This window comes from Parasteatoda tepidariorum, chromosome 7, assembly GCF_982258835.1.
Source record: "Parasteatoda tepidariorum strain Cologne lab strain chromosome 7, Ptep-v5.0, whole genome shotgun sequence".
In the NCBI taxonomy this organism is placed as follows: domain Eukaryota; kingdom Metazoa; phylum Arthropoda; class Arachnida; order Araneae; family Theridiidae; genus Parasteatoda; species Parasteatoda tepidariorum.
The window spans coordinates 110,106,947-110,129,046 of NC_141761.1; the positions used below are offsets into that span (position 1 = coordinate 110,106,947).

The 22,100-nt window shown below is 29.8% G+C and overlaps 1 protein-coding gene across 3 annotated transcripts; it reads right to left on the reverse strand.

The window, feature by feature from the left end:
- Positions 1-1,462: 1,462 nt before the first annotated feature.
- Ssb-c31a (single stranded-binding protein c31A) lies at positions 1,463-20,854 on the reverse strand. Of its 3 annotated transcripts, none has more exons than XM_016061580.4 (5): positions 20,631-20,854; positions 17,214-17,292; positions 7,613-7,705; positions 5,974-6,079; positions 1,463-1,606 (listed from the first exon to the last, which is right to left on the reverse strand). In XM_016061580.4, exons 2-5 carry the CDS (start codon positions 17,280-17,282, stop codon positions 1,527-1,529), a joined length of 348 nt encoding a protein of 115 aa, XP_015917066.1. In that variant the 5' UTR covers positions 17,283-17,292; positions 20,631-20,854; the 3' UTR covers positions 1,463-1,526. The 3 variants fall into 3 exon arrangements, with proteins under 3 accessions (XP_015917066.1, XP_042911383.1, XP_087024602.1); XM_043055449.3 differs by having other exon boundaries at positions 20,652-20,773; XM_087168476.1 differs by having other exon boundaries at positions 20,636-20,706.
- Positions 20,855-22,100: the final 1,246 nt, after the last annotated feature.

Genomic DNA, 22,100 nt, shown 5'->3' on the forward strand with positions numbered 1-22,100 from the left:
TATAATATTGAAACAAATCTTGGAGAAAAAAAAATTCTGTGGTTTCTTATCAGAAAGCAGCTAGTTTTAAATCTCTATTATTCAAATTTTTTGGGACAGCCATTACACTTATTTATTTTTAGATTGCTATAAATTATATTTTGTACTGTACAGAACAATTTAAATATGTGATTTTTGCTGCACTTTATATTATACAAAAGCTTATATTTTTCAATTGCTTAAACTGTCCATAAATTTTTAAATTCTAGTTCTCAATTAAAAAACTTAGTAATAAACCATATAAAGAACTAGCCAAAGGTCATGTCAACCACTGTCTTTTAAATTTTGTTAAGCTACTGCTCAACATTTAATTTAATGCTAATAAAGTACTAGACTCATAGACAAAACACTTAATAAATCTAAAATGTATTTAAAATTAATACTTTCATAGAGCGAATGCAAGGAAAAAATTATTATAATTTTGTGGAGAATCTTTTTTAGTAACTAACAGGGTTGGCAAGATTTTGCCGCAGGTGGAAAAAACCATGGTAAATACCGGTAAAAAACAGGTTTTTGCCAAGCAAATTGGCAAAAACCTATATTTTCCAAGATGAGAGGACAAAAACACATTTTTGATACAAAATTATTCCTAAAATTGAAATATATACCATAAATATAAATAATTACAAAAAAATTAACAAAATTATTATTCCATAATTAAATCATAATGTAATAATATATCATTTTAGTAGTTTAAAGCATTGATTGGTAAATTTGCGATTATTCTCTTTTTTCCAGTGAAATGAACTTATTTTAAATTAATATAACTATAATTTAAAGCATAAAATATCTATCAAGATGTGTAGTTAATTATTGTACAAATAATAATTTTTTATGCAAATAATATTTATTTAAGGATTCTAAAATAAAAAGAGGTCAAAAACTTTCAATCTTTTAAAAATTATTGCCTTTATATTAATTATTAATATGATAAAAAAAAATTTTTTCATGTAATGTATCAAAATTATTATTCCTTATAATTGATTTAAATTTGTTTCAAGTATTTTGTAATAATATTTAATTAGCAATTTAGATAATTTGGTTTTTGCCGGATTTTAACAGTTTTTGCCACTGTCCTGGCAAAAACTCCAACCCTGGTAACTAATGAAAATTTCAAGCAAATCTAGCAAGGAAAATTAAACTCTTTTTACAAACACCCAAATGAAAAAGCACTTTAAAGAGCTTTTAAAATGATATGCACCCTATAATATTATGCATTCACTATTTAAACAGATCATTCACCCAACGTAACTACTGCCTTGGAAAATATGTTAAAGAATTCAGCATTGTTAAATTTCTAATTTTGTTAGCAGTTTTGAAATGTTACCTCAAAAGAAAGTTACAAGCTTAAACTCATTTCCCAAACTAATTGAACCAGTTTTAAAAAAGCTAACAACATGTGAAACAAAAAATATACTGAGAATAATGAAATGTACTATTTTTAATATCAATGACAAACACAAAAAGTATACAAACAGAAAATTCAATTAAAATCTTTTCACAGCATCATCAATGTCATCAATTTTTTCTTTCAATGCTTGCCATTGTTCAGTATTCAAGCATATTCCTATAAAAAAAATACAGAAATGTGATTGCTGGATGAAGAAATTTGTTTCTAAATTGCAGTTTTTTCTCCCTAAGTACTTTTTTTTTTCTTCTTGTACATAGAAGAGAAATATGAGTCATTTTTATACAAAAAAAAAAGTAAAAAATCTTAAAATTATTTTTAATTTATTTCTCTAGTTGTTTGAAATATTGAAATTTTAAAAAAAGTGAAAATCAGTAATGATAACTACAGAAAAAGTTAAGATAAAATTATCACGTTAAATAGTGAATACTCAGCTGCATTATTCAAATTACATGTATCTGGATTTTAATAAATCAAGCGCAATAACCTCAAACTACTATCTCTCTTATTTGTCATTTTTTTTAAAAATTCTCCATTATTCTTCAATAAACAACCCATTATAAACCCACTTTTTAAAGCAGACACTCCTGTAACCAGACATGGACTGTCATTTATTCTCAGAAACTTTATTTCAATAAATAAAACTGCTCCTATCTCAGGCAGTGGCTTTTCATCTGGACAACACAGGTTTGAGACCCAACAACTTGAAATGATGCATTAGATGCTCATAATTCCCCCCCCCCCCAACACACTCAAAATTAATTATTTTCAGGCACTTGACAAACGAAAGATTGTGATTACAGCTTCATATGACCCAGTGTCTTACAGGTACCCTGTGGCACAATTTTTTTCGAGATTTCTGCTACAAACTTCCCTTGCATTAATTTTTTTTTCCAAGATACTTTTAATTATCAATTACTAATTTAAAGCAACAGAAATGTGTTTACAGAATAAAAAACAGGGTGCATAGCCCAATCTTTCAACAAAAATTAAGTACTTTTTAAGCACTCAAAAATATTTTTAAGCACAATATACATTAACAAAATGAAAAATAATTTTCAAAGACTTTAGATAATCGTGAGAAAATAACTAGTTTCCAACGAAGAACTCTTTTCTTGATTATATTAGCCACCATATAAAGATTGAGAGATTTTTCAGTTTGATATCAGAGGGTGGAAAGTGAAGTCTGAAATAGAGAATATCTTGCCAAAATGCAGCTGAGTTGCACATGAGAAGGCAATAATCTCACCCAACCTAGCTCAGTAAACGAACATACCGACTCGCAAGTATTTCATCAAACATGTAAAATGATTGGCACTTTCATACGCTATGGACTGACGGTACGGCGGAATTATTTGCGAAAACGTTGAATAGAACAATGTGAAAAGCACGCTTTTGCATAATATGTGGCGAAAACCGACATAACGAAAAAAATCTCATTTTTGAGAAGGGAAAATTAAGCACTTTTTAAAAATACCCAATGAAAAAAGCACCTTTTACGGCTTTTAAATATCGAAAATAAGCACCTTTAAGTATTTTTTAAAAAAACTACCCACCATGAAAAAGCATAAACATTTTTAATTGTATAAGTAATATTTTTTAATTCAAATATAATAGGCGAAAAAGTGCACTATTATTTCCTCGTTCAAATTTTGGAAGTCATTACAAAAATTAAAATTCGTAAATGAATTAAACAATAATAAATTAAAATTCGTTCATAATTGTAAAATCTGCGCAGTAACTCCAAAGTAAAGATTGAGGAAGAAATCAAGTGAACAGGACTCAAAAAAAGAGATACTCAAATAAGTGTGTGTAAAACATGTTCTTTAAAGAAGAAAAAAAATGAAAGAAAGAACAACATTTCTAGAGCGAACTATCTTTTAAGCTTCGGAGATTTTTGAATTTTATATTTTAATTTGAAATTCTAGAAACCGAACCCAATGAAAAATATTATTGCAAAAACTAACGTTCTGTGACGTTGTTGCCGTAATTCTGCCACAGGGTAATTATTAAGCTCTTCTCAAATAATATATTCAAGTTTTAATCAATAAATATTTTCCTACATTAAAAGTTTTAAGTACACACTTAGCAAAAAAAAAAAAAAAAAAAAAAAAAACATAAGCACAAACGTGAGTACAGAAATAGACATAGTTTGTCTATGGTAAGAACTCCTCCTGTCACAAAGTTTGAGGCTGTCTACTGTTATGGAAACAAGAATAGCGCATTTCAGGTAGGGTAGCTCTCTTCAGTCTAAGGGTAACACAATAGACTGAAGAAAAAGATCCCCTTTCTCTTGACGACCCATGCCAAAACCGGTCCTAAACCTCATTATATAATTATACCTCATTACCATCGTCACCATTACAGGTTCAAACGAATGGCTAGGGGAGTTCTTACTTTAGACAAACTAAACTATAGTTTTGGTTTCATAAACAAGAACCTTCCTCAGTGTCTCAACAATAAAAACTTTTTTTTTTTTTTTACACTGAGGAATGTTCTGTTTATTGAACCAAAACTAAAGTATGCTCATTCTTGTGCTTTTGGATCCTTTTTCAATGTCCTTGATAAAAATTCATGGAAAAGAAATTACAAAAACAATTTTGGAAGATTACATAATTGCAATAGAAAAATCTATTTTTAGAAAAAGAATTGTAATCTTGATATTGAACATAAAATAACTTTATGCATAATTTTAAAAACTAAACTCGATATGGAGTTTGATCCTTTTATTTTTTACTTTACTCAATTATAGAAAAAAATGTATCTTTAATTTAAAATTATAATTTAATTTTTAAAAAAGTTGTTAAGTCTTTTTACATTTAAATAAAAAATTTTAAATGTATACTTAACAAAAACATTAATAAGAATAATTAATATCATTAATCATGCTGAATTGATAATTAAACTAATAAAAACTGAATTAAAATTACAAATCTAAATTTGTGAATGGTCCCTATTAAATCTTTATTAATTTTCGAAACTTTCATTGGATACATAAAAATGTATCTAAAGACACAAAAATCGGAAATTATAAAATATAAATTGAATAAAAAAATTTCTTACATTAGAAACAAGATTCAGGGTTTTGTAAAAAAAATTGTAATGATAAACCTCATTACAATTTAATGCTCATTCATTGAGAACGCTTCTTTCATGAAGTAACAAGAAGGCAATTGTATTTATTTATTTATTGCATTTTTTGATTTTGGACCCGTTGGTTGGTGCTCAGGATCAAGAAAAAATATTTTTTTTAAAAAATAATTAAAAAAAACTAATAGATGAAATTTTTAATGCTTAAAAACATTCAAGATTAAGTTTTTTTCATGATAAAATTATTAAAAAAATATTTGAACCATAAACTGAGACTAACTTTCAAAATTGGTATGATTGATAGTTTGTTACTCAATACTACAGAGATAGAAGTTTTATAAACAAATTTAAATATTCTGTTGGTACAAGTCGAGACTCAAAATTCAATTTGTCGCTGAATGTGTATTTTAAGAACCCTTTAAATATTTTTAAGTTAATGAGCAAAGATGCTTGAGAAGGAGAAAAAATTTAAAAAAAAAAAAAACTTTTATGTCATTAAATGAATTTAACGCAATTGAAAATCAGCTGCAATTAAGTTTAATTTAGCAACCTAATTAAATCAGATGTTTATAATTTACAAAAATGATATACCACACACATCAATAAAAATATTATTAAAACAAATATTTCTGATTATTACAGGGCATCTGCTACATTTTAGATTTTCAAATCCATGACTTTCTATGAATAATTCCAAAAATATTTCATGTCTTACCGAAGTTACTATTTTCTCCGACGAAAACACAACAATAAATTTCATAAAGCATTATAACATTAATTGAAATGATAGGTATAACCAAAACTGTTATACTCTGCATCTTCATATTTATTGATTTTAAACTTAAAAAACAGAGCAAAGAAAGAGTTGAAGCATTAAAATAGCCGGGGGGAAATACAAAAGCAAATAACTAAATGCAGTCCGATATATACAGTTGTTTAAAGCTGTTTTATTTTGTTTTAAAAGCGTAATATAAAAAATCTAAAGAAGAATTTTAAATTGATAAAATAAAAATAATAAATAAATAAAAAAATTCTGAAATCAAAGAAGTTTAAAAGATAATTCACTCTAGAAATGATGTTCCTTCATTTTTTGAAGAAAAAAACACAATAAATTTTAAAGAACACCATAAAAACATTTTATATTTTAATAAAATCTGACTTTGAGTGGAGATTTTGTGACAAATTCAGTAATCGGAACATTATAAAATTGGGGGGGGGGGGAGAGAATTCCATTTTAAAAATTAGACTTTTCGATGCACTTTTCCATTTTTTTTTTTTTAAAAAATAGTTAAAATCATAACATTTCATGACAAATTTTGTTCAATGCCAAAATCCATGACTTTCCAGATACTCTATTATTAATGTTTAAAGTATAAAAATGATATAAATAAAAATTTATACTATTAACAAGCTACTAAATGCATAATATTTTATACCTTTTTTACCAGGTTTCAGTTCTCCATCTGCTTCATAAAACTCTCTGATATCTATCAAAACCTTTCCTCGAAACTCTCTCACATTCACATATCTCATTCTTGCAAGCTACAAAAGGTTAAAATTTATCAGATAATAATTTGAATAAAGACTAAAATCCCAAATATAATTGAAATTCAGTATCTTGATTAGGGATGCACAATTTTTTTGTGTGAAGGTCCATTTGGACAGCAGGTTGACCAATGAAGGGCTGTATGCCTAAGTATTTAGACATTAGAGTACTTTTTTATATGAATATTGGAGTTCGAGACACTAAATTCTTTTTATCAAGAAAGTTAGTAATATATTTCAATAAAATTAATTAATTTTAAACATTAGATATGAATTTAAATTAAAGAATACAAAAGTCTTTTTAATTAAATAAATGAGAATATCTTGCAATAAAAATTTGCAAAACACAATAAAATTATAATAACAGCCTAGATCTAAAGCGATTTTTTTTTTTTAAGTAAAAAAAATTTTTTCCTCCCATTAAAAAAGAAACAGTAATAAATAAAAAAAATTATCAAAAAAAGTATCAAAGTTTATGAGACTTTGAACAAGAATACAGTAGCCAAGATAATGGTGGACGGGACCAAGCCAATCTCGAATTACTAAAAAAATACTTTAAATTTAATAAAGTTTTGAAAAAATGCTTTAAATTTAATAAACTATTTAACACAAAACAATTTTTATATTTCAGTATTTAACTGAAATAGATAATATATTTACAGAAAATTTCAGGGTACATATATTGTATTACACCAAGTTACAATATTCATTATATTATAGCATCAGATAAATAGTACTTCAATAGTAAATAATTGTATGTTTTTTATTTAAACATACTGTGTTCACGTTTCAGATGTAAATATACAAATTTGCTTGTCAACATTTAGTCGCAGTAATCTTCGTAAAATCAATCGTAGTAATCGTTCCATGTGCTGTGCGCGCATTAGGCTCGGATTAATGTGAAACTCGCACAATCGAGACTCAACTGTATGCTTACTTTCCCTCTCACGTTAGAATATTGGCAAACCCATAAATCAAGGTTACCACTCAAATCTAGAAAAGAAAATTCCCTGTGTTTTCCCTATATATATTATACACAATATATTAAGATGAAACACAATTACTATGCTCTTGTATGAGCTATATTAGACTATCTATACTAGTTTTAATTCCTGAAAAAACTTGAGAGAAAAAAAAGGAACATCTGAACATACTTAAATAATGCTATAGTAAATGTAGTATCATCCTTAAATATCCCATAAATTACACATTGAGTGGTCACCATTTTTAAAAAGAGGAAAGTAAGAAACAAAATCCCCTGTATTTTTTCCAGTTTGTAAAAAAGAAAAATCAAAATTCCCTGCATTTTCCTATTATTTTAGATGATTTTAAAATTCCCTGTATCTTCCAGGTTTTCTTCTCGATTGAGTGGCAACCCTATAAATACAATATCTTTTTTTCTTTTTATTCAAGGCTTTACATGTAGGAATATTATAAATTAATGCAACAATCTCAACATTCAGAAATAAATAGGAAATAAGTTGGAGACAGAGAATAACTAAGATGAGACAGCATTTTCATAAATAATACCTGAAACATGTTGTCCTCATCATTACTGTTGCTAGCGCTAGCCTTTTTTGGAGCTGGTTTAGCAGCAGTTTTGCTTTTCTTGGGAGGATTAACCTGAAAAAATTTGACATATACAACTAAAAAAAGTATTATTGACAGTAACTGCATAACTATAATTACATATATATATTAAGTTAAAATAATAACAAGGGTCTGTCTAGGTATTTCTAAGAGGTATTTATTGAGAAAATTTAAAAATTCTGTTAACAAATCAACACAAAAATATGGTAAAATAAGAAAATATCTTCAAAAATTGTCACTACAAATCATTTATGACTGTTATATTTTTGCAGATATTTTTCCCATACGTTCAAAGACAATTTTGCTATTGTAAAATTTTGGGCTTAAAATTGTATCCAAATTTAAAAATCCATAAAAATCATTGTCTATAATTAAACTTCAACTTGAAATTAAAGAAACATACATTTAACAGTAACAGCACTGAGAGTTATCTTCATTTTGAGAACATTTTTGACTGGGTCATACAGGAAAAAGTTTCACAGAGAAAAAAATGTTAAATTAAAAAATGAAGGTCTATTAGAATATATTTAGAATAATATCTAAAATTAATTTTCAGGATCCTGGCAAGCTTTCAGTCAGGCATGGGGTGGAAAAGCGCTCTTCTTACAAACCGTGTGGGAAGTGAATTCTACTAGGTCATAATAGCGAACCACGGGTGGGTTCCATTGCAAATAAAAATGCGTAATTAACTATAGGTTTATCGTTTTTACGGGGATACAACAACAAAATTTTAAAAGGCAGGGGATATTAGAACTTGCTTTTTCAAAAGTATTTTGTGAAACTACCGTTTTTCCTACAGTTAAATTTGTGAAGGTACCGCTAGACTGTAGTAAATTCGCACTGGACAGACTCCTTAATAAGCCCAAAACCAGTTTTTTAATTGTATCCTGAGAAATTTTGTTTTATTCAAGCCGAATTCCCTTTTTTGTCTTAATTATTAGCTTCTTTAATCATTCTTTTTTTATCCTTGTTGGCGCATGCGCGCCATTCCTTAGCGGAACGAGATTAAATCATCACTTCTCCTATGAGACTCGATAAACATTAGATGTGGATAAATACCTCTTAAACCCTTTCGAAATCACCAATATCTCCAGCTGTTGTTATTGTTTATACCTAATGTTGTTGTTATTAATAAAAAACAAAAAGTGCAGCTGGTGGTCCGTCGTTATTTACTAAAATATCAAGCGTGTTGGTTTTAGGCCGACATTGTCTGGCACGTCGAGCACACGGAGCGCTCGAAACAAACTACAACCATGGATACAATAGCGAAACTAAATAAAGCAAAAATTTCCTTGAAAGGAAATATTACTCGAATACAAACCTTTGTCGATAGTATATCTGAAGATATTCCTAATAATACCATACTTGAAGTGAAATTGAAAAAAGTCAAACAATTACAAAGTAAGCTTGATGAATTGAGAGTGCATTCTTTCGGTATTGAAAAAATAACTGATCAAGAATTAGAGGAATTCGAAAAAGAAATCGAACAATGTGAATCTCGTCTAGAAGATTTGGAGGTAAGCCTCAAACTTATAATTGATTCTAAAAAAGAAACTGTATCAACTGTAAACGATGTTAAACAAAGTAATCAAACTGAAAATAATACTAACACAAAAATTCCACCTATTATACTTCCAACATTCTCGGGAAGATATGAACACTTTAGTACCTTTAAAAATCAGTTTGATGACTTGATCACCTCTAATGATCAACTCACTCAGTCGCAAAAACTTTATTATTTAAACTCATGTCTCTCAAATGAAGTAAAAGAATTTGCTTCCACATTTGACACATTTTCTTCATTGTATGAAGCACTCGATTCACGTTACGATAATAAAAGATTAATCGTTGATGTGCATGTAAATTCCATCCTAAATTTTAAAAATATAGAACGTGAAAATGCTACAGAAATTCGTGTAATGATAGATTGCATTCAAAAGAATTTACGTGCTTTAAAAGTGTTAAAATATGAACGAAATGATTTATTTGACATTTTTCTTCAAAACATAATGCTTAACAAATTAGATAAAGAAACTCGAAAGAACTTCGAATTAATACAAAAAACCAAAGAAGTTCCGTCATACGAACAATTCATTACATTTTTAGAACTTGAAGCTGTTCTCTTATCGGTAAATCGAAATTGTTATTCAGAAACGAAAACAATTAAGAAAACAACTAATTTCCCATTTAAAAACAAAACTGTTTTGATGAATGAAAATATAGAGAATAAAAACTGTGTAATTTGTTTGAAAGAATCACATCCTATATTTCGCTGTGATAAATTTTTAAAATTAACACCGCATAAAAGATTTGAACTTGTTAAATATCATAAACTATGTGAAATTTGTTTGAAAAAAAATCATAAAAAGTGGGAATGTAAATCGTCTTTTGTATGTAATTGTGGTCAACGCCATTCGAATACATTATGTTTCAGACGAGCTATCACTGAGAACACAAAACAGCTGGCGTCAGAAAATCAAATCGCTGACTCAGCATTCGAAGGATCAGAAATAAAAAATGAAAATAAAAGCTCTCTTCATAATGCGGTTTTAAGTAATACTTCTAATGAAAATAAAAAGAATGTTTTATTATCTACTGGAAATATTCTCTTGCAAAAAGGGGATGGGTCATTAATTAAATGTAGAGTTATTTTTGATTCGGCATCAAATGTTAATATATTGAGTAAGAAAACGAGTGAAATTCTTGGGATTAAATTAGAAAGAATCCAAACATTCGTGGCTGGACTTAATTCGACTAAACAAAATCTGAAAGGAAAATTGAGTACTATCATTTCAAATAAAAGTGGTAGTTTTAAAGAACCGATTGAATTCTTAGTCGCAGATAAAATTACGGGTCTGACTCCAAGTATCAGCTTAGATATATCGAAAACGAAAATACCCGAGTTTTTTGAATTAGCGGATCCTTCATTTTTTGAAGCGAAAGAAGTTCACGCTTTATTAAATGCTGATGTTTTCTTTAGAATAATTAAGGATAACGTTTATAAAGTTAATGAAGATTTGTTGTTAAGAGAAACGGAATTCGGATGGATCGCGAGTGGTCGACTTGATGAGATAAAAATTAGTAATGAAAATTGGTGTCTTCTTCTCAAAAACGATGATTCTATAGACGATACCTTAAAACGCTTTTTTGAACTTGAATCTCTCGGCATAAAAGACGACCCTTGTCTTCGAGAAGAAGATCAAGCCATGAACATTTTTGAACAAACTGTACAATATAAAGATGGTCGATATATAGTTGAACTACCATTCCGTAAACACTGGAAACAATTATCGAATAACGTTTGCGTTGCAAAACAATGTTTTCTTAATTTATGGAGAAGATTGCGGTTCGATAATGAACTATATTTGCAGTACCGAAATATCATTCGGGACTATTTAGATCAAGGAATAATTGAAGAAGTAGAGAGTTCTAAATCGGACTTTGATAGACCCTTGTTCTATTTGCCACATCAGGCCATTAAAAAGGAAGGTCGCGTTACAACTTCAACTCGAATAGTGTTTGACGCAGCATCTCACCAGGTAGACGAACTTTCATTGAATGACTGTTTATGGCCAGGTCCAAACCTTTACCCTAACCTTTTCGATATACTTATCAACTTTAGACTAAGCAGAGTGGCTATTTCATCAGATATTCGGCAGGCTTTTTTACAAATTTACATTGCGGATAAGCACAAGGATACAGTACGATTTCTGTGGACAGACAGTGATCCTCGTTTAGACTCAAAACCAAAACTTCTAATTTACCGTTTCAAGAGATTACTCTTTGGACTTAACACTAGCCCTTTCCAACTAGCAGCCACCATCAAACATCACATTGAAAAATACAGAGAGGAATATCCCACGACTGTACATCATCTAGATTCTTACATGTACGTAGACGATTGGATAACAGGTCAAGATACCCGAGAAGAGGCACTTATAATATCCCGAAGTGCGAAGAAAATCATGAAGGAAGCTGGAATGGAGATGAGAAAATGGATTAGCAACGACTCCACCTTGATGAGTCAGTGGTCAGAAGAAGCCTTTGACACTTATCCAGTTGATATTCCTATAAACTTAGGAACTAATAATGCTAAGGTATTAGGCATGACATGGCAAACTGAAGATGATTGCTTGATATTAGACACAAAAGGTATTTTAGAATTCGTTTCAAACTGCCGAAATACCAAAAGATTTCTTCTGCAGACCATCGGAAAGATTTTTGATCCAATGGGATTGCTTACTCCCTTCACTATACGGATGAAATGCCTCATTCAAAAACTTTGGGAAAAGAAAGTTTCGTGGGATGAGAATCTCCCTCCCAGCATTATAGAAAGTTGGAAAAATTGGTGTAAAGAGTTACCGCTCCTGGGAGAACTTAGAATTCCAAGACTTGTGCTAGATTCTAACAGTAATAGTGGCATCGTAGAAATGCACGTCTTTTGTGATTCCTCGAAACTTGCATACGGAGCTACCATTTATGTGAAACTTAAAATACAAGACAAAGTGTAGTAAATTTCGTTACTTCGAAAAGCAGAGTTGCACCACTAAAAGGAGTTACTTTGCCTCGACTTGAACTTCTAGGAGCCTTAGTAGCTGCACGTCTGAGTTCCAAAGTGCTGAAAATCATCAATCAGAAAAGACAGTGCACAGTGTTCCATTGGACCGATTCAAAAGTAGTTTTGTTTTGGATTAGAGGATCTCAGAAAAAATGGAAACAATTCGTCGCTAATCGTGTTCGAGAAATCACTAAGCTGACTGATCCTAATACTTGGTTTCACTGCGCCGGTAAAGAAAATCCCGCAGACTTGTTGACAAGAGGTCTCAGTGCAGAGTCGCTTCTGCACAGCAAAAAGTGGTGGCATGGTCCTTCATTTTTGTTGTCCGATGTACTCGAGAGTGAATTTACTGTCCAGTGCCAAATGAAGAAGAATATTTACCAGAACTAAAATCCAAAAACTCAGTAGAAACTACAGTCTTGACTTTAAATCATGACAAAACCTTTTTTGATAATCTGATTAATCGTAGCAATAGATTTCTAACTATAGTTCGAATTTGTAGTTAGCTTTTCAGGTACATTCATAACTTGAGAAATCCAGAGAAAAGGATTCTTGGTCCTCTGAAGGTAGAAGAATTGTCCAATGCTGAAACCTATCTAATTCGCTGCTTGCAGGAGCAAGAGTTTCCAAAAGAATTAACTGCTCTAAAGTCAGGAGGTAGCGTTTCCAATATAAGTAAGATCTTTAATCTATCACCTATTCTAGATGAAGAAGGGTTATTGAGAGTGGGTGGCAGACTAGAAAATTCTCAATTATCGTACTCGAGTAAACATCCCATTTTATTGCCTTCTAAATGTAAGTTAACTGAAATAATCGTTAAATACTATCATGTTAAGTATTTTCATGTTGGTGCACAACATCTACTTTTTCAGGTTAGACAAAAATATTGGCCCATTCATGGTAGGAATTTGTGCAAAAAAATCGTGCACAGTTGCGTAGTTTGCTTTAAAGCAAATCCTAAAGAGTATAATCAAAAGATGGGTAATTTGCCAAAAGAAAGAATAACACCTGATAAAGTTTTCAGTTCTACTGGAATAGATTTATGCGGACCATTCTTTATTAAAAATAAATATCAGAGGAAAGGTCCTGAAATTAAAATCTACGTTTGTATATTCATCTGTTTAGTAACAAAGGCTATACACCATGAGCCAATCAGTGACTTGACTTCGCAAGCTCTCATAGCGACGCTTAAACGATTCATTGCCCAAAGGGGTAAATGTCGTAAAATCTTTTCAGACAACGGAACTAACATGGTAGGAGCTAATAAAGAACTTAATTGTTTGTTTAAGATGGTAAGGGATCGAGAGGAATCATTATTTGCATTTTTTGGCGAAGAAAAAATTGAATGGAGCTTTATTCCTCCCAGGAGCCAAATTGGGGAGGGCTTTGGGAAGCAAATATTAAATCATTTAAATTTCATTTTAAGCGTGTAGCAGGGAACTCTAAATTCAATTACGAAGAATTTTTAACACTCGTAACTCAAATAGAGGCAATATTGAACTCTCGACCTCTTACTCCTCTTAGTTCTGATATTGAAGATTTAGAAGTGCTGACACCGGCACATTTCTTAATAGGGAGGCCGATAACGGCCATAGTTGAACCATCCCTAACTGATATCGAGCCAAGTCGTTTAAACTCTTGGCAGAGAATTACCAAGTCAGTACAAACAATCTGGAAACGATGGAGCCTTTCTTACCTGAATAGCTTACAGCAAAGAAAAAAATGGGTAAAAAATCAGAAAAATTTAAAAATCGGGAATATGGTTTTGATAAAAGAAGAAAACCTTCTCCCATGCAAATGGGTCTTGGGTCGGGTAGTAAAACTGTATCCTGGACAAGATAATCAAATAAGGGTAGTTGAAGTAAAAACTTGTAAGGGAGTATATAAAAGGTCAGTTTCCAGATTGAGTGTACTGCCGATAGAAAATAAAATAGTTGTATATTCATCTAAATATTTGTATATAATTTTATGTAACACTTGTATTTTATTAGAATTTCATGTAAAAAATGTTAAATGTATCTCAAGGATTCTGATTGAGTATTAGTTATGTTAAAGTTATAATACTCAATAATGTTAAAGTTTTGTAAAATTATATGTTAAATGTGTAACAAAAAAAATGTCAAGTTCTTGCATGTGAACAGTGCAAGGCTGGGCGGTGTGTTGGCGCATGCGCGCCATTCCCTAGCGGAACGAGATTAAATCATCACTTCTCCTATGAGACTCGATAAACATTAGATGTGGATAAATACCTCTTAAACCCTTTCGAAATTCACAATATCTCCAGCTGTTGTTATTGTTTATATCTAATGTTGTCGTTATTAATAAAAAACAAAAAGTGCAGCTGGTGGTCCGTCGTTATTTACTAAAATATCAAGCGTGTTGGTTTTAGGCCGACAATCCTTATAAGAATAAATATTGATATATCTCTTCTGACAAACTGTTTTTAAAGGTTTAATTCTAGACAATAAAATCTTGACGTAACAACAATTATTACTTTTACAACAAATTTTAGACTTCCCCACAAAATAATAATTGTAACATACTAAAAATTTTATCTTTATAAGGCGTAAAAAAAAATATTGCCTTCTGCAATTGCAAAAAAAATTTTTTTTAAGAGAATTACATTTTTTATTCAAATGACTGAACAACATCATACGAAGAAAGATTTAAATGCAAGACTTATTTATTTCAGGTAACAATACAGAAAAGCGAAAAACAAACAATTTTTAAAACACTTTTAAACTTTTTTAATTCAATGTGTTTGCAATCATCAGCCAAGTTATCATATTTCTAATACCAAATCTTTCAACAAAAAATTAGCATCTTTTAAGTACTTTTCAAGCGCTCAAAAAATATTTTTAAGCAGTACATGCATTAACAAAATGCAAAATAATTTTCAAAGACTTCACATAATCATGATAAAATAACCAGTTTTTGACTAAGAACTTTTTACTTGATTATATTAGCCCCATAAGCAGAATATTTTCAAATGTTCTGCAACGGGACTTATTAATTTACACAAATGTTCTGGAAGCATTTTGCAGTGAAAAAAAAGTCAACTTTACATTTAAATACTATATTTTCACTTATTAAAATACAGGATCATACTCAGATACACTACATTCTTTTTTAAACCGAGGCAAACATTCTTGATTTGTTACTTTTTCATTTTTTTTTTTGAAGTGCAAAATTTTGTTAATGACGATGATGATGAATTATTAATAAAATGCCTATGATATGAAGGTCCGAACATTAAAATAAGGGCTGCCTTAGAACTCTTACGAAGGGACAAGTGCCAAGATGGTGCACCATTTGCAAACACAAACATTCGCTGGTCTGTTGTTCCAACAACTTCATCTCCATCGAAAGCATTTGGTCTTTTAGAAACAATTCTGTCAATCGTGGATCCCCACGATTCACAAATTGCTTCCGAAATGGGAATGGAAAATATAAAAGTAAAACTTCATGAAATTGGAAATCTCTGAATGTAATTTTTTACGGCTTGAGTTTAGAAGCTCTCTTGATAAAAATGGTGATTGATTTCTCCTGCTGTATGCTAAAAACTGATACACCCATTTTATAAAAATTTTATAAAAATGTTATAGCCAATTCATTAGCTAATTCATTAATTTCTTCCTCAAGATGGCAAAGATAGATTACTGATAAATGTGCTGAAATTTGTGCAGGGTGTCAAATGTTCCTCTTCTAAAGCAACATCATTCCTGGGAAACAGCAAGTGATCAAAGTTAAAGAGAATTTTCATTCGTTTAATGACAATATCAATGTTTTCCGCTTTTTCAAAATATATTTTATACTGCTCCAACATGGAATTAATACAGATTATCATTTGCATTGCATCTGAGGAAAATATAGAAAGCTCAGAATTATTTAAGACGTCTTATGAAGTAATCTCTTGGAGCTAGCAGGCAAATCTGGCAGAGGAACTCCTTGAAACATACTTTCTGACTCAGGTGGGAGAAAATGTTCTGCAAAATTATGAGGGGAAGCTTTTAAACCTTCAGGTCAACAGAAGAATGTATGAGATTAGGGTTGGGGGTTGTTCTGCAAGGCTACGGGAAGCAGGTAGGCCTGGTTCGCAGGAAAATGCTGTCAGTTATTCAAAATACAAATTGTTCTGCAGGACTTTCTTTGTTCTGCGACGTACGTCGCAGTTTTAGGCACTTTCTGCTTCTGGGATATTAGCCATTATAAAAAGATGAAGAGGTTTTTCGGTTCCTGGATCAGACGGTGGAAAATGAAGCCTGAAATTGAGAATATCTTGCAATGAAGCAGAATTACACATGAGAGTGCAAGAATCTCACCAAACCCTCCAGCGCTCAGTAGCAGACATGTGGATTTTTAAGGATTTCACCAAATATGCAAAATGATTGGCCCTTTCATACACTATGGACCTACGGGACGCTGAAATAAATTGTGATTGAATTGCGAAAACGTTGAATTGAACTATGTGAAAAACATGCTTTTGTTTAATACGTGGCAAAAATCAACATGGTAAAGAACAAAAATCTTATTTTCGAAAAGGGAAAATTAAGCACTTTTCTGACTTTTAAATAATATGATACATAAATTTAAAATTCCGTATGAAGCTTTTATAAAAATGATAATATTTTTTTTAAAGAGTCGTTGTAAAAAATTTAACTTTTTGATACTAAATTAAATTTTATTAATTAAAATTCAAACTATTTTTACTATGTCTATTGCTGAACAATTGAATTTGTCATTTTTAATTTCAACCATGTTGTCTTATTTCTTCTACTTTTACCAGTTTGTTCAAAGAGATGTCCAGGAAAAATAAAATGCCAAACCTGACTCAAATTTAAATTATTCTAATATTACTGATCGCTCACTAAACATTTGCATTCATCATTTTCAATTTTTCCAGTCACTCAGAAGAAATGCCAACCCTGTTATTCAGTGAAGGCATCAACACAAAGTATAAGATTAATTATTTTATGAACTCACATCGTCAGGTCCTGAATCAGAATCGCTACTCTCTTCCAACTTCTTCTTCTGAGACTTTTTAGAAGACATCTTTAAATTACTAAAGTGGAAAGATAAGTACATAAATAATAGAAACAAAACAAACTGCATCAAAACACAGTTATAGTTTGTCTATAGTTAGAACTGCACCAGCCACATAATCTCAGGCAGTCTACTGCTATGGAAACAAGAATAGTGCAATTCAGGGAGGGTAGCTTTTCTACATTCTAGGGCTAACACAATGGATCAAAGAAAAAGTTTCCCTTCCTCTCATGGACCAGACAGAGCCAAAATTGTCCTAAATAATGACCCAACACCCCCTACTTGAAATAATTACACCTCGTTACCATAGCAGGGGTAATTGTGAGCCCAACTCAAAAATCATGAAAATTTCTTGAGTTAATTCATTAATGAGGCATTTCAAAAAGTTAATTTCTTTATAAATTTAAGCCGTAGATATTTTCAAATCATGAAATTCTAAATAAATTATATGCAGTATAATTTAAATGAATAATTATAAGTTTACTTCTATCTCTAGTCACATTTATTATTCTATCAGAAAAAATATTTACATATGAAAAATATGTCAAGTATAAATTCCATTTCTAAATAAAATATACAAGAGTTTTTATACATAATCAATGATTCATTTAAGCTTCTGGACCTTGGATTTCGGGAAATTTCTGGATCGCAATTAGCAAAAAATCCGAAAATCTGGATTTTTCCCGGAGCACAATCATCTCTAATCTAGTCACTGCCATGGGTCACAGATGAATGGCTAAGGGAATTGTTACTTCAGACAAACTATATCTAAACAATTTTCAAAAAATTTCTTCATATGAAAGCAAGATTACTACATTTTTGGTTTCATTTAATTACAATAATTAGTCTTTTAGACTTTTACTGTATTACATGAAGGGGTAAAAATCAAGAAAACTTTCTTTGGTCCAAAGGACCAGTAACTAAAAGATATTACTAGACAATATACACATTTATGTGGTCTTATACACTTTATGTGTCATATACACGTTTATGTGTCTTAATTTGATATTTTTAAAGGAAATTGAATTGAAAAATTACAAAGCAAAGAACGTGTTTTCAAAATTATGAGGAAATATGTAATTTTATGACAAAAATGCAGACAAAACATTAAAACCGAAACAGCATACCATCTCTTTACAATAATTTGTTGCCTCAGGAATCCACTGATTATTTTTTGATTAAAATCAAATTTTAGTGGTCTAAAACCAACAAACTGTCATTTATTTTAGACCCTGATCTGTGCAATATTAGGATTGATATTCCACTTTCCTCAAAATTAATAAATATAAAAGCTAATGAGGAGACATAGTGTTTTAATTCTATGAGGGAAAGAAAATAAAAATTTTATAATTAAGTAATTCAGTGCCACAAACTATGTCACTAACAGTAAAACTAATCTGTACACAAGAACAATTTAAGCACATAAATTTCTTAACTTATTGTAATGTATATCCCTTAAAAATGCTAAATCTATTAAATTTTTTCCTGTACATAGAATATGAAATTTAGCAATATTTTTTAATATGTATATGATTTTGGATAAATAAATGGGTAAAAAAATTTGATTTAAGAAAAAATTGTATTTTGTTAAGTGAAACAATGATAACTTGAAGCCTCATTGGGAAACAAACTAATTTAAGTTATGGAAAATTTAATTAATCAAAATCAGATATGTGAATCAGGCGAACATCAACATGAATTCAAATGATTTTCGTTAAATTATGTCTTTGTATCATTTTTGTTTATTCTAATTTTTAAAAAACTTAAAAATGTACATTGTACATCTGGAACATCTAAGATTATTGACTCAGGTGTTGCTTAGTAATAGGTCCCTAACAAGCTTGGTAATAAGTTTTTAGGGCCCTCTAATGAATTGGTACCAGATTTAATTATAAAAAATGTATTACTATGAAGAATTAACATATTACTTAATATTTAGGTAAATGGATTTATAAAAAATATAATTTATTTTAAGCTTTTGCTTTTTATAATAGATCAAATGTAATAAAAAGTAAATTGAAGTCATGGGAAAAAATATTTATTGCTAATGTTGCAAAATTGACTTACAAGAGGTACCCACCAATAATATTTAGGGATATAATGTACTGACCCATGAGTTTGTAATACTGATTTTTTCTCTTCTCCTAATTATATTCAGGCACGTCTACTTTATCATTTTTTCAACTCTAAATATTTTAAAAATAAGGAACTTTTTTCTTTGCTTCATTTTTACCTGATTTTCTGCTTTAACTAAAGCGAAGCATGTTAACAGAACGATTCCAATAGACTTAATTTATTGACACTTTTTTCTTATACACAAAGAGATTCAGTACAATTTTTTCGGTTTCAACTTATTTTCTTAATTTTTTATCTGCATTTTTTAAAGAGCATTTCTAATGAACGCCATTGTTTTATGGTAACTTTTTTCTAAAAATACAGAGGTGCAAAAAAGTTAAATTAAGGTTTTTGGCTGTATATCTTTCAAGAAAGACTTGTTTTGGTTTCCATTACGTTTTTCTTTTTCAAAAAACTTGTTATAATGATGCAACAATTAAAAGGGTTTCTATTAGACAATAATCTTAACTTTTTCTTGAAAATATGGTAATTGAATAAAACGAATTGTTTAACTTAATAATTTTGCTACAAAAATGAAGATATTTATATTTTTTGTTTTGCTTCAAATAAGCGTTTTATGATAGCTCTGCATTTTTAAAAGAGATTCTGATAGAAATCTCTTTTAATGATTAATGGATGTTTTCCTCGAAAAATATTTTTAACATTGAAGTACCTATTCTTTTAAGAATTACGGGGGCGAACGGAATCAATACAGAAATATCATCAAACTTATAACTAACCATGATTATAATTTTTTGAAGGTGGATTTTTTATTTTTAATTACGATACGACCAAAAAAAAAAATAAAAAATTATATACGAATCAATTTTGCTCCCAACTGTTGATTTTGTTTTTATGCTACTGTACTCTTTGCTTAGTTTGAAGAGTTACAGAATTTTTAATTCAAAAAAAATTGATCGATGAATATTTTAATTAGAACAAAATTTCTTCGTATTTTCGAACTTCGATTAATGTAACAATATTCATTAATACAGTATTTCTGGTTTAAAATTACTCTGAATTATTAAAAATTGTGTTAGAGACTTTCCGAGATAGAAAAGATTGAGTGTTTGAAACTTAAAATGCTTTAAATGAAGTCAGAATAGTATTGCACAACACAAAGAACAATGTTCATAGAAAATATGCTTTAATGTATTCCAAGATAATTTGAAATGAGAGCTCCGTTTTTGGTTAGTAAAATAATGGAGGAATTTAAAAACCTATAATAAATTAAAAACAAACCAGACAATAAGAAATCTTTGCCGGCAAACTCAAATTTTTCTCAGCAGGAACAATTTACCGCTACCTCCAAATAATTTTACGATTAAAGATACAGTTAGGATTTCAAGAGCCAGATTATTCGACAGCGAAGTAAACTAGTCACGTGACCTTGAACTATAAGAGACGCTGTTGTATGAGACGAATACCCGCGATTTCTATTATATGAACTCTGGATATTCAGATACTCTGGAAACGTCTTTAATGTAGCGTGTAGCATTGTAACGTTCCTTCTTTATTGTGACTTATTAAATTTAAAAAAGAAAAATGTTTGATATTCTTTCTTATTGGCGATCGAAATGGGCTGCAGGTGGCGTAGAACAGAACTCTTTTCCTATGGCAACACTTCACATGCATTCCCCATTAGCGTGTGGAAAGTCATAGAGGAAGGAAGTACGTTACTTTCTCCCTTGATTTTCATATAGATTGAAATCTTTTAACTTGAAAAACTATATGGAACTGTACTACATTAAACATAGTTCTAAAGAAAAGTACTATGGAAATTTTAAAAAAAATTCTTATTAAATAAAAAAGAAAAATATTAAGAAAAGGGAAAATATCGTAGTACATTCCTATACAACTGAAAAGAGGAGGAGAGGGAAGGGAGAAGGGCTAAAGGCATGAGACCGGTCTCTCCCCAGATGGCGTATTCGAGTGTTGCGATCGCGAATGCAAAACGAAAACAAAATAGTATCACTTTTTATTTAGAGAAGGAACATCCAAAACACAGCGGAAAAATATTTGTAAATAAATTAGCAAAAAAAAATATGTATATTTTTATAAGAGTTAAAACCTAATGCCCGAGAAATAGTTTCGCTAAATTTAATGATATAACATGAAAGGCCTTTTTAAACTTTACATTCCATAGTTTTAAAAATCTTATTACTTCAAAAATTAAAACGAACAAAAAGTATGCATAAGCCTCATAATTTTATGAAATTTAATTTTGTAAAAAAAGTTTTTTGACAACAATTTTTATCAAAAAATTTCAAGTTTCAAAAAAATCAGCATTTAGAAACTAAAAAACGCAAAATAAAGAATGCTTACGAATCAAAAAACGAAACCAAAAAAAAATCTTTTTTGTCGCCATTTTTTAGTGTTACGAAAATTCGTCTTTGGGATTTGCCAAAAATAAAACAAGATGCATTTTTATTTTTTCAAGAGCGAAATATTTTACCAAAAAAAAAAAAACGAAAGTGTACCAAATGTACCCATGACATGAAACTTCATCTAGGTAAACGTACGTTTTGGAAGTGTTATCTCATTTGGAATCCTATTTATTAGAGTTAATATGGCGACATCATCAGGTGAACGAAAATATAGTTTGTTTTGAATCTATGTTAAACTTTATATCGGCTCATTTCTCATCGAAATCCGATTGACTTGAAGTGTTTTGGTATGCGGCATCTTATAAACAATAATAATAAATAAATG

Coding starts and splice junctions, on each gene's coding strand:
- Ssb-c31a (XM_016061580.4), bottom strand. CDS start 17,282: ATGTCTTCTAAAAAGTCTCAGAAGAAGAAGTTGGAAGAGAGTAGCGAT. Junction 7,706..17,213: donor CTGATTCAGGACCTGACGAT/GTGAGTTCATAA, acceptor AAATTTTTTCAG/GTTAATCCTCCCAAGAAAAG. Junction 1,607..5,973: donor ACTGAAACCTGGTAAAAAAG/GTATAAAATATT, acceptor TTTTTTTTATAG/GAATATGCTTGAATACTGAA.